This window comes from Mustela lutreola, chromosome 7, assembly GCF_030435805.1.
Source record: "Mustela lutreola isolate mMusLut2 chromosome 7, mMusLut2.pri, whole genome shotgun sequence".
NCBI lineage: Eukaryota > Metazoa > Chordata > Mammalia > Carnivora > Mustelidae > Mustela > Mustela lutreola.
In genome coordinates, this window is record NC_081296.1 from 136413982 (window position 1) to 136426953 (window position 12972).

The 12972-nt window shown below is 53.5% G+C and overlaps 1 protein-coding gene across 11 annotated transcripts in view; it reads right to left on the reverse strand.

Annotated features, from left to right (window-relative positions):
- Window positions 1–1715: 1715 nt before the first annotated feature.
- Window positions 1716–12972, reverse strand: part of LRRC74A (leucine rich repeat containing 74A) — a 46802-nt gene continuing 35545 nt past the window's right edge. For 7 of the 11 annotated variants that reach the window (XM_059182737.1, XM_059182736.1, XM_059182731.1 and 4 more), the window contains 4 exons: window positions 11268–11363; window positions 8624–8770; window positions 5077–5184; window positions 2969–4656 (listed from right to left, as the gene is read on the reverse strand). In XM_059182737.1, coding sequence (XP_059038720.1) covers window positions 4201–4656; window positions 5077–5184; window positions 8624–8770; window positions 11268–11363 — 807 coding nt within the window. In that variant the 3' untranslated portion in view covers window positions 2969–4200. Of the gene's footprint in view, window positions 4657–5076; window positions 5185–8623; window positions 8771–11267; window positions 11364–12972 lie in introns of all 11 variants that reach the window. The other 4 variants (XM_059182734.1, XM_059182732.1, XM_059182733.1 and 1 more) reach the window with 4 other exon arrangements.

Genomic DNA, 12972 nt, shown 5'->3' on the forward strand with positions numbered 1-12972 from the left:
TCACAGCCATCCTGTGGGGCAGGATACCATTATTGTTTCTGTCTGCAGATGAGGAAATTGAGATTCAGAGGGACCGAGGAACTTGCTCAAAGTCACAGATCTGGCAAGTGGTAAAGCCAGGCAGAATTCAAACCCAGAGATGCCACATATCGGAATCTGTGTGCTTAGCCACTTTATGATGCTGGCACACCGAACTTTCCAGACACTTCCTTCTGTTCTCCCATCCAAGACCCTGGTGCAATTCCTGAGCGATGCAGGGGACAGGGAGAGCCTATGAACCTGACCTTCGGAAATCAGCTGCAATACAGCATTACCATCTGCTTTTGCCTCCCTCCCATTGGCTAGTCTAGCCTGGCCGGGAGCTCATGCTTGCTTATGGGTTTAGTTATTCCTCACTTTGTGGCAGAAGGAGTATAAACAATGTAAGTGTGTTTCAACTTCCCTGTCTTGATCTGAAACTCCCCCTTGGAAGCCACAGAGGGGCAGGAAACATAGTGGTTAAGACCCCAGGGAGCCACAGCAGTATCCTTAGGGTCTGATTCTCAGCCTTGAGTGAGATGCTTAACTTCTCCATGCCTCCATTTCCCCAACTGTAAAATGGGGGTAAGAACAGACCTTCTATACAGGGTCTCTGGGAGGAGCAAAGAGCACACAAAGCTAATTGAGTTAGGGCAAGAAAGGAGGGTCACACCCAGGGTGCTGTTTCCGGGGGCTGCCGCCTGACCCGCTTCGGGGCCAGTCCCTCTGGGCCATTTCCACCTGCCAGCCTCTCCTACTTCTGCAAGTTTCCTCTACCTCCACCTTGGGCTCCCAGCTCCCGCCTGGGTCCTCCTGCCCACCAAGTCTGGAGAGACTTGGCAAGCCAGTTGTCAGAGGATGAGTTCCATGTGCAGTCCGCCCTCCGCAGTGAATCACTGTCTCCTCCTGGCTCTTGCCCAGCTCCAGGGTGGGCTGAATAAGGGAGGGGACTGAATGTTTACGGTTTTTACCAGCCCCTTGATCTTCTTCCTTACAGCAAGGGAGAAACGATAGGTGTTAGAAATCTCAATTCACAAGGACAACACTGAGCCTTGGAGAGGTCTGCCCAAGTGTCAGGCTGCTGGACCCTACGGGGCTCAGATTTCAGGTGGGGGTCTTGTGGGGGAATCATAGAAAGTGGGCGGCAAAGCCCATAGAACAGTCTGTAAGATCTGGAAAAGACGTGCTCACCAGGACTTCTGGAGCTGACCTGACACCTAGTGGCCACTCGTGGGAATTACTCCCACTTTGGGAAGGCTCCCAGGCGGTTACTTGGCCATCCTTCACCCACTTGGGGGTGGCAGTGTCAAGGAAAGGCCTGGAAGGTCGGGCGTGGTGGTAGGGGTGCATTTCAGCTTCCCTAGATCTCCATAATTCTCCCAAAGCTACCCAAACAAAAAATAACATTTGATCAGAGGATTGCTGCCTTTTCATTTTTATGCAAGAGATGGATTAAAAGCATCTTGAGAAAACTTTGCTGTTTTACTGATCCGTGGCCCACAGTCCTCAAATTCTGATACTCTGTGGCTTCATAATCCTCAGGGTTCCACCAGACACCAGCAATTTTTGGATGCTCAGTATGGGCAGGAGACTTGATGGAGAAATTTATAGATTATAATAAACTTAAAAGACATAGCCTGACTTCAAAGGGATTCGATTTATTTGTGGAGTTGGAGCACAAGACATCTACATACCCTGAGGAGTATGGTAGATGTGAGCTTCAGCCCTCAAATCCCTTATTGCATTTATTTTCTTTCATTATCCTCATTTTGACTCCGAGCTCCCATGCCACCCAAGCAATGGAAATTCAACCACAGACTAACACGTCGATTAAGGAAAGGGAAGGGGAAAATGCACTGTGGGGAGGAGGCATAAATTATTTCGAATAACGGTTCTGCCCCATGTGCAGAGAGGTCTTGGCATCAGCTCGACCCCCAGTGACGCAAAGTGGAACCCAGGGTGGTAACTGGGTGCCTAGACGTCGGTCTGGCACTCCACCGGTGCTCAAAGCGTCGTTTCTTGGTTACCCCCCAATTTTCCCAGTTTCCCATCACCTGCCCCAAACAATCGCCACGTGCATGCATTTGTCCGTTCCGTAGGTTTTATTGAGCATCTACCAAGTGCCAGGTGTTGTGTGGTGCTACAGAAATGCATGCTTTGGTCCCTGCCTTTGTTCATCCACAAAGATAACTGGCGAGGTTGATCAGAAGCCTTTAAGGTACTCATCCCCCTACCTGTGCAGCTCAGGCTGGTCTTGACTATCCCTGCTTTTATGCTAAGCAGCCCTTTTTCTCCCTAGCTTCCAAGGAATTTTAGAAAAGAAATGCGGAGTAATGGATTCCCCAGAACAGATTAGGAAGCCTTTAGTTCAGCTGTCCTACTTTTCAGATGGAAGCATAAGGCTCCAAGGTCAGGTGGCTAGGTAGCGCCAGGCCACCACCAGGTCTCCGTCTCCCATCCTGGGCTCTCTCCACGTGGCCCCTCAGCATTTTGCTTCCAGAGGTCCCCGATCTCGTTTCATGAGCATCTGTTCCCTCAACCGCTGCTTCCAGCATCTCAGAAATCTCTCTCCTGGACACAGTTTACATTTACTATGATGACCACTGTTTTGCACTGGTCTCCCCTGCTCCCCCTCCCCGCTTTTCTCTTGCTGCCTAGCAACAACCCCATCCCATTCCCAATTTGTTTTCACAGCTCCCACCAAGGCTGCTGAGGATGCGCCCCCTGCTGGTCACTCAGATGAGGCGGTGCTGCCCCCGGGGGAAGGGCACCCCACCAGCAGCCCAGAGACGCGGAGACCCAGGCAGACTTTATTGCCTCGCTCACAGCCTGGCCTTGATGTGTGTCTACGGGGGTTTCAGACAGATCTCCGCTTCCTCCCTGCCACCGTCTGACTTGCCAGGACTTCTGGGTCGCCAGGACTTCTTTCCAGACCAGACTTGTTGCTATGGCTTCGCCATGTTCAGGAGACTGGTTTGAAAGGTGAGGGGATACACAGTGTCAGTGGAGGCTCGGGGCAGGCTGGCGGGAATGTCTAGGCAGACTCCGATCCACGAGAGACCATGTGTCCGCCCACCCCTCCTGGTGGCAGAGGGTTGAACTTGGGTAAGTCTCCGTGCTGGCCCGGGGACGGGGCAGTGAGCTGGTTCACGTTGTTGGCAAGGGTTTGGTTGTAGGTTGACATTCAGAACGTGCACCCCCTTCGGCACAGGGATTGCACGGGATCCGCTGTGCCGAGCCCTTGTGAGAGAGACTGGGGCAAACGCCATAGACAAAAGGATGCTGGTTACAGTCTTATTTGTGGTGGCAAAACAATGGAAATGCTTTAAACGTCCATAAAATTGAGCTTCAAGGATGAGATGTCTGTGCTATGAACTAGCACATGGCATTTAAAAAAGACAGAGATGGTTCTAAATGTACAAACCTGGAAAGATTGCCAAGACAGACTGGGAGGCAAAGCAAGTTCAGAGGAACGTGATAACATGGGTCTATTTATGAGAAATAAGAAACAGTGTGTGTGTGAGGGTGCAGTAATTTGTAAGAAAACATGTGTGTCCCCTGAGCCTGCCACATGCCAGGTAACGTTCTTAACGTTTTATAGGTGTTCATCCATTCAGTCCTCAAAAACTCCAAAGCCGTGAATACTATCATGAGTTTCATAGTACAGATGGGGAAACTGAAGCCCGAGGAGTCTGGGTAACATGCCCAGGAGTGGGGCTGGCCTGGGGCCTCAGGTGGTCTGGCCCCGGAGCCTGTTTTAAACTACTATATCACCCACACACACGCTGATTGGGGCGCAGGACGGAGGTACCCGGGGAGGGCTTATGGGGCAGGGCCAGAGGGGATCCCTTGGCTAGAGCTCCCGAAGGACACTATAAGACACGCAGCTGCGGGGCCAGACGGGAGCCCAATCGGCAGGCCTCGGCGAGGAGATCCAGCACACAGGCCTGGCTTCAAAGGGCACAGCTGCCGTGTTCTGTGTGCGCACTGAGCTCCCGTGCTGCCCTTCTCCAAAGCTCAGTGTCCGTCACCGCGTGCAGGCGACGACAGCCGCTAGGGCACCTGGGCAGGCCCAGTGGCCCGCAGAGTACAGGGCCCATGGACAGGGCTCATGGACAGTGTCGTTATCCCTATGACTGTTATCCCAGCCCCTTCCTGTCTCTTTAAGGGATGGAGACTATGTCACAAACCACCGAACCACAACAGTCCTGCCGGAGTGATCCTCCTCTTTGGGCTCCCAGGGGACCTACAGACCCCTCCCAACATGCTGGAGTCTAGCCATGCACTCCGGTGTGTCACCTCACTGTGTCCCCAGAGTCTGGCCCTGCAGCCAGCAGCCTGTGGTTGAGGGGAAGCTGAGGCAGAGGGCAGACCGTGGGGTGGGCTTGGGAGCCCCGGAGAGTGCAGCCAGCTGCTTCCATGGAGGTGAGGTCGCCTCATGGAGTGCTGGGTGCACCTGGAGCTCAGCTCAGCCCCGGGCGCCTGTGGGGTTGGGGGGTGCAGCGGGGCTTCCCGGGCAGAAGCGGGATCAGATGGCCGCCGGGCCCACACTGACCTGAAGTTCACCATGCCTGTCTTGTCATCCAGCTTCTTTATCAGCTCCCTGACTTGGGGCAGGTTTAGGGGGACCATGTCCTGCTGAAGGGGTGGATGGACCGGGCAAGGTCAGCAGCCCCCAGACACAGACAGAAAGACAGACATACACACAGACACACACACCCAGACAGACAGACATGCAGACACACAGACACATGGACAGACATGGAGATACGCACAGACACAGAAACACACACGCACACGGATATTCACACATACAGATACACAGACACATAGACAGCACAGGCACACACAGACACACACAGAGACAGACGCAGAGATACACAAACACATGCAGACACACAGATATATGCAGACACACACACAAATATACACAGACAGATACACACAGACACATAAACACACACAAACAGACACACATGCAGACACAGACACACGGACGGACACACACACAGACACCACCCCCCACCCCCTGGGCTATAGCCACAGGGGTCCGCACACCTGTATCATGGCCTTCCGGAAGTCCCCCACAGGCATCGTCATCATTCCCTTAGGGTTCAAGCTCTTGAAGAAGTCGAGGACTGTGATTTTGTGCTGGTCGGCATAGCTCTGAGAGAAGCAGGAGACCCCAGGAGCACACAACTGGCTTTAGAACACCCACTCACCGCCCACCACCCCACCCGCCGCCCCCTGCCAAAGGGGCAGCCTGGCAAGCGGAGGGGAGGTGTACAAAGGAGACGGGGGAGCCCAAGTCTCCTGTGTGTGGCGGTTGCCTGAGCCCAGGAGCCCCGCACAGGGTGAGGCGTGGCGAGCTGCCCGCCATGACGACTCTGGGGGTTTGCTCGCTTTCCAGGAGCCCCCACTCCGCGGAGCAGGATCTCCAGACAACTCCAAAGAGGGAAGAATTAGAGTCCCTGCTGTTTGTTCTGTCTGTCTGTTTGTCTATCATTCATTTATCATCTATTACCTGTCTCCTGTCTCTCCATCCATCCAACATTTTCCTATCGTCCATACTGTTATAGAACGCATTGTACTTATACACTGTGAACACTTCTTCCGTATCATTTAAACATTCTTTTGGGGTCCTTCTGAAGTATGTGTACGTGTCTCTTCCCCTCGCACTCTCGATGGGCCTTTGAGGCCCAGCTGGACTGACAGACATTCCCTCAGATAGCATGCTTGCTGGGGAACTCCTCAGGGACCAGTCCTCAGTCCTGCTCTTGCCTCCCCCGCACCAACCCCTCTGGGGTGCGCTGCCTCTCTCCCCGGAGGGACCTGACTTCAGCATCCTGAGCGGCTCAGCTGCCCACAAGTCCATGCTGACACCCACTAGCTCCACAGGCCAACACGTCCCAGGTGACTCTCAGGCAGCTCGACCCTCCCAGCGGTTGCCAGCCCTGGGGGGGACCCCACGGGTGAGCCGCCATGAATCCGGTCCCCTCCACACACGCAGCTCCATGAGGCAGACACTGCAGAGCTAAACACGGACCTTCCCTAACCTCCCTTGCAGCTAGGCGACTGAATCAGATGCGTTTCACCAAGCTGCTAGGGGAGGCTTGTGTGAGAGGTCTGAGCAGGCGGGAGGCAGCTGTGGGGCGGGCCTGATTCGGCAGCTGATTCCCCACTGGGCAGCCTCCCGTTCACAGCAGAAGCTGACTCCACACTGGCAGCCCACGTCGGGGATTGGGGGAGCCGTTTCTGGAACCTAAACTAGGAGTCTGTTTCTTCAGCCCCCCTCCACCTTTCTGGGGTCGGTCTCTGGTAATATATCCCTCTTTGCTTAAAACCAGTTAGAGTGGCTTGTGTGGTCAGCAACAAGAGCTTGGACCAGCTCAAGAAGGGCCCGTGGCTCTGGTAGGTGCTACTGATATAACCCATCATTGCTCCTGCCCTGGACGGGTTCAGAGAGGGGCTAGCACTCCCGACTAGGGAATCTGGAAGGGTTGCCCTAGGACGTGAACTTGAGTAGAGACCTAGAGGAAGAGTAGGAGCGAGTGAGACACAGAAGGCAGGAGGAAGGGTGTTCCAGGCAGAGGAACATGCGTGTGCACCGGCCTGAGGTTGAGCGAGAACTGGTGTAGATAAACAGGGGGAAATCCCGTGGGGTTCAACTGTGCAGAGCCAGTGGGGAGGAGTAGGGAGAGAGGGTGCGGCCAGAGAAGACTTTGCTTCCCCTGCCAATTTTTCTAGTCGCCTGTTCGAACTCTTGGGGTTGTCTTTGGCTCTCTCCTATGACGACAAGCCTTCCTTCTCCGAACACACACATACTCACACACACTCACACGCATGCACCATGTACCCAAATATTCACCAAATCCTGGAGATGCCCCATAATGGTACCTGCGACATCAGTCCCTCCACTTCCACTGCCGCTCTCAGGCAGAGCACCACTCTAGAATGCTGTTATCATACGATCACAGTGTCCTCACTGGTGTTCCCTCTCTCATCTTTACCCTCTTCGGTTCATTTCCTCTCCATTGCCTGAAAACTTATCCCTCAGTCCTGCTGGATTCACATCTCCCACTGTTCAGCAACTATCGCTGGCTCCCTACGTCCTGTGAGATCAAATCCCAACAATGAGCCCCAGCCAGCCCGCGCCTCCCTGCGCAGCCTTGACTGCCAGGCTTTGCAGGAGCCTGGAATCACGGGGTTCTTTTGCTGGAGCTGCGTGGTCCTGCCCATCCCCCAAGCACATGGTGTGTACCACCCCCGGCTCCTTTGCTGGTGGGAATCCTATTCCCAGAACTTCCTCCCTGTCGCTGTCACTCACCTGAATCCTTTTTGCTCTTCAAGGCCCTTCCCCAAGACGTGTCCTTTTCTGTTTGCCTAATCCCACAGTGGCCTCTGCTCTGGACTTGGATGATATTTGCTGCCTGTCACTCATTTATTATCTGTCATATATCTATGAAAAGTTACCGCATCTGTCCGATCCTCCCAACCAGACTGTTGCCCCCCAACCCCACCCCGAGGGGAAGGACTATGTTTTCCATTGCACATCAGGTTTGGTCTCTAATCTGGAATTCTTATGAGATTCCTAAAGATTTCTATGCTGTTTTAAACACGGGGTGGAGCCCCCACTTTGCATCTCAGAACTCCATTCCTGTGGTTTTCCCTTGGTTCCATTGATGTCATCTGACTCGTGAAGATACTTGATACCCCCTGCCTTCTAGAACTTTCCACACAGCAATATTCTGCACGCAGAGCTTTTCAATTTAGTCCTGGAGGCTAAGGCACAGAGCAGACCAACCAAGGAGCAGGAAGCAGCCCCATTAGCACACAGCCCATAGGACCCGCATGGGCGCCGCATCACCCCAGATAGCAGCCAGTGGGCACCCAGCAGGGGCCCGTCCACCCGGCTGCCAACGAGAGTCCGGAGTGGGAACACCAGCCTGCGCTGGATGCTCCTCTGTGAGCTGATCAGACCCGACGAGCATCCTTGCAGCTCTAAAACTGATTTCTCATTTCCATGGGTTCCACCTGCCTCCTGTGATCTGAGACTTGAGCTAGGAGCAGGTGACCACGAGATAGAAAGGACCTGAGAGTCTCTCCTTAGCCAGAGCCATCCAATAGCTGTCCTTACCACGGCGGGGGCGGGGGAGCCGGGGAGTGTCTTGGCCATCCTTACCACTCATTGGCAAGAGCTTGCCTTTGCTGGGCGCTTATTATTGGCCAGGCATGGCTCTAAGCCCTTCATGTGTGTTTAACAGAATTGGCTCTCCACAGCCCTTCTGGGGTGAGTCGTGTTGTTCTACCTGTTTTCCACAAGAAGAGACTGGGGCTCAGAGAGCGCAGCGACTTGCCTTGGTTGGAGGAGCCTGGCTGGTAGAAACCATCCTGTTCCAAGACCGGGCCCTCCCCTCCCCTCCCCTCCAGCCAGGTCCCAGATGGCCCCTTCCTCGGGGAGTCGGGAAGCACTGCTGGGGGAACCAACATCCACAAGGAACATTCCACGTCTGAGACGTTCCTTGTCAGAGAGGACTGTGCAGACGCTTTGGGGGAGGGGAGCCTCTGGGTCCTTGGGGTCTCGGGGAGGAAGGCAAGGGCTCACCTGGATCAGTTTCATGGGGTTCGTCCACTGGAGGAGCGCTTTCTTGGCAGAGAAGCCTTGCACGGACTTGTACAGCACATCCAGCTGAGGGTGGATGGCACACACCCCGTCCAATATTTTTAGGAACTGCTCAGACACCAGCACATTCTGAGGCAGGAAGAGAGGGGACCCAACATGAGGAAGCCATCCACTGTACCATCTCCACGCCCCGGCCCCCTCCCCACCTCTCCACCCCCTCAGACCAGCAGGTGCATCCAAGACAAAAGCAGAGGTTTTGGTTTGGGGATTTTTTGTTGTTGTTGTTGTTTGTTTTCTTTTCCAGCTTGTTCTGCAGTGCTGCTCCTAGCCTGGGGTCCTTCGTTGTTCTCAGAGCTTGCAATTTGATTTGTAAGGTTCGCACGTGATTTTGATCGACTGTTCCAGCTGAGGGGCAGCCTGTCCCACACTGTCTCCTCGGCTCTTGGGGGGTGAGCCTCAGTGTCTGCGTGTGACAGATGACACCCAGCTATGGGGGTAGGAGACGGCGCCCGAGACAAAAGCCCTGAAATGTCCATTTCTACACCATATTGGACTTTAGAGCAGATGCCCCGGAAGAGGATTCCTCACCCCAACCACCCCATCCTGACTCAAAACTCACTGGGAACTCCCCTTTTGGAAGTGCCCTCCGAGCGGGGTGATAGGCCACGGGAGAAGACGTGTTCTGTGAAGCAGTGTTTGGCCCAAGCGAGCCTCCCCTGGTTGGGTGAGCCCGTCTCATTCCTCAGATGTGGTTCTGAGGAATTATTTGCCACTTCAGATCATTAAACCCGTGCTTAAGGGCTGAAGGCTTACCTCATCCCAGTTTGTAGGTATTCTAGAGAAAGTTCATCTACAATGAAGGGGTTCCAACACTGTTTAGAGTTACATCAGGAGAGATGACAAAAGGGAGGGAAAAGTCTAATTCAGACCTGTCTGTGCGGCTGGTAGGCTTTTAAGGGGGCGGGGGATCCCAGCTCGTGGCGTCCTGTGCCATCTGGGATTAGCCAAATAGCACCGCTTCTAAACGTTCCCTCAGACGGCAAGACAGTGCCATAGGACATGCCTTCCAGCCTGCACTGGGGCAGGCTTCGGGGGACAGCAAATGCCCCAGAAGCAGGGTGGGGTGGGGGCTAAGGCCGCATGGGGGGTGTGCAAGGCCAGAGCTATTGGGTGAGGGTGGGCAGAGGGCCCCCGAGGAGACAGACTGTGAGCAAAGGTGGACCCCGGGGGCATGGAGCAAGGGGAAGAGAACAATGGGAAAAGAAAAGCAGGGGTGTTTTTCCAATGTTTTATAATTGGGGCAAACCTAAGTCCAAATTTCACTTATTACTCAGTTCCAAGGAGCCTGGGCTTAAATCTTCAAAATACCATCACTGATACTATTGCATGGCAATAAAATCTTGGCAAAACATCGTATTTGTGGGACGTTAAAATAATGTAACCTGACTTTAACACTGTGTCTTGATAGAACTCTAGAGCAAGAGGCAGAAGCCCTGGGTTTATCCCTTGTCGAGTTTCTCGCTTGCCTTTGTGATCCTGGGCAAGTGACCTAACTTCTCTGTTTCACTTTCCTTATACATAGAAGGATGAGGAAAAGTTCTTGTTATGGGTTGAACTGCGTTCCCACCAACGAGATACTGAAGTCCTAATCCCCTATACCTGTGAAGGTGATCTTATTTGGAAATAGGGTCTTTTTAGAGGATGGAGTCAAGATGAGGTTTTTGGAGTGGACCCTAATCCGTTGTGACTGGTGTCCTTCTAAAAAGGACATTTGGAAACAGAGACAGACATGCACACGGGGAGAACGCCGTCTGAAGCTGAAGGCAGAGATCAGGGTGATGCTCTTACAAGCCAAGGAACATCCACGATTGCCAGCAAATGGCCAGAAGCTGGGAGAAGCATCAAACCCTCCTCCTCATAGTCCTCTGCAGGAGCCAATCCTGCCAACACCTTGATCCTGGGCCTTGGTTTACGGAACTGTGAGATAATACATTTCTATCGTGTGAGCCCCTGGACTGCAATATTGTGGTCATGGTCGCTCTGGAACATGAGAAAACTCCACCCACCTCCCAGAGTGGGGTCCGATGAGCTGGGGCATAGAAGCTCACTTGGGGGGCGGGGAGGGACCGGTATAAAGCGGAGGACCAGCCGCCGCCTGTCTGATGATCCAGGCAAGAACACCTGGCCCAGTGTCGTCTCTTCCTCGGGCCTCCTCCTCCATCGGGGGGTTAACCCTTACCTTCTACTCTCAGGGGGCCCATGTCATGGGATACAAATACAGATTATGTGTGTGTTAACTACACAGATTCTAAAAGTTCTGTGGTTCTGGAACCGTCCTGGAGCCAGGGCTGTCCATGAGCTGGGCTGGCGGTGAGCGAAGGCTGCTCTGGGGATCCCTTCTCGGTCTCTGCTCTTTCTGCTCCCAGACCCACCCGCGCTCCGGTCTGGGATGTCACACCGTGAAGTTACGGAGGGAGTGGCTACTCCTGCTAAAAGGACCCCGAGAGAGGGCCAAGTTGTACTCCAAAAGGAGTGACCTTGTCACCGGAGCACTTGTGGGAGGGATAGAGCTCTTGATGCCCCCGGCGTGCGCCCTGGTGCTAGCAAGCGCCGTCTGATCACTCACGGAAATGTCGATCTCTTCCATCTTGGATTTGGGGTTCCTCTTGAGGGACAGGATAAGTGAAACAGCCCCATCCATACTCATAGGGTTCAGGAAAAGCTGTGGGAAGAGGGACGAGAGATGCAAGGGATAAGGTGGGGACAGGAGAGGCAGGCTCAGAGCCCGGCTTCCGTTACTTCCCATCAAATTGTCATCTCTGTCTTCCACCCAGACTTCTCTGCAAGCACCTGTCTCCCTGCCTGTTTGTCCAGACACCCATCTGCTTGTCCGTCTCACTGCTCATCCATTCATCTATCTGTTCGTCCATCCATCCAGCCAGCAAACCTACCATGTGCCAGTTGCTGGGAAACGTGCTAAGGGACGCACAGGCAGACAGGACAGGTCTCTGCCTTCCCTCAGCTTCCAGTCTAGAGCGGGCCGCAGGCAAACGTGTGAACGGCATCAGAAGTGCATGAGGGCAGTGACAGAGGCACACCCTGGTACCGCGGAAGCTAGGAAAGGGGCATCCAACACTGGGGAGGGGACACTTGAGGTAAGCCTTGCAGAAATAATGGGGATTCTTCAGGTCTGGAAGAAGCGGGGGCAGGACCAGAAGAGGGAATGAGATGCACCAAAGCAGACAGGGGCAGGCAAGTGCAAAGGTGCAGAGGTGTTTGGGCAATGGCAAACATCTCTTGAGCAGGAGCCACAGAGCTTCACAGGGACCATAAAGGCCTAGCTGAGCACGTAGGGCATGATCCCAAGGCAGCTGAGAGCTGTTGAAGCTTGGTGTAGTGGTTAACAGCAAGGAACACAGAGCCCAGTGGCTCTGCTTCCTAGTTTGCTGGCCTTGGATTAATTCCCTGACCACTGGGTACCTATCGCTTCGGGCCACTCTGAGGTTCCAATAAATCAATTCAAGCAAAGCATTCAAAAGGATGCTTTGTACCCACTAAGCAGCAAATGAATGTTAGTTATTATTATTGTAGGCTTTCTGCCAGGTGGTATCTTCATGAGGCTTCCAGAACTTTCACTGAGCACATACTCTGTGTCCGGTGTTTCCCTGGCTCCGATGGACTCGAGAGAGAGAACACGGACTTCCTAAGGCTTAGCTTCAGAAGCCTTTGGTTGACACACTTCCCTGGGGAAATCCTTCTTTTTCCAAGAGTAGGGAAAGGAGGGCCGTGCTCGACGTGGAGAATAGGAGATCATTCCAGGCGCAAGACTCACCTGGCTCCCACCTACACCCCAGCTGAGAGGTAGGTTTTAAGTTGTGTTTAAAACTTTTTCCTTTCATTTTAAAACATTAAGAGAATTTTACATATATTTAAACACATGACAATATGTTTAAACATTTAAACAGTGACCCATGGTCATTATACAAGAAATTCAAAGAGAGGTAGAAAAAATGTTAAAATCGCCAGTACCCCACCCAGTAGAGAAAACCCCCGTTGTCATGTTGCTGAGGCAACGTTTCAATCTTTTACGATTCGGGTGCTCTGAACTTGGCTTCATGGTTCCACGGAGGCTGAATCCCAGGCAGGCTGCATCAGTCAGTCTCTCTTCTGAGTTACTCTTCCTCTGGCTCGGGCCAGACCTCACTGTCACCTCTCGCGGTCCCCAGCCGGTCCCCCTGCTCCCTCCACTGCTGGGAAGCTGGCTTCCTCTTTGCAGTGCTGAGGTGCCTGTCCTCTGAGATGACAGTTCACTGTCACTGACTTCGAACTCC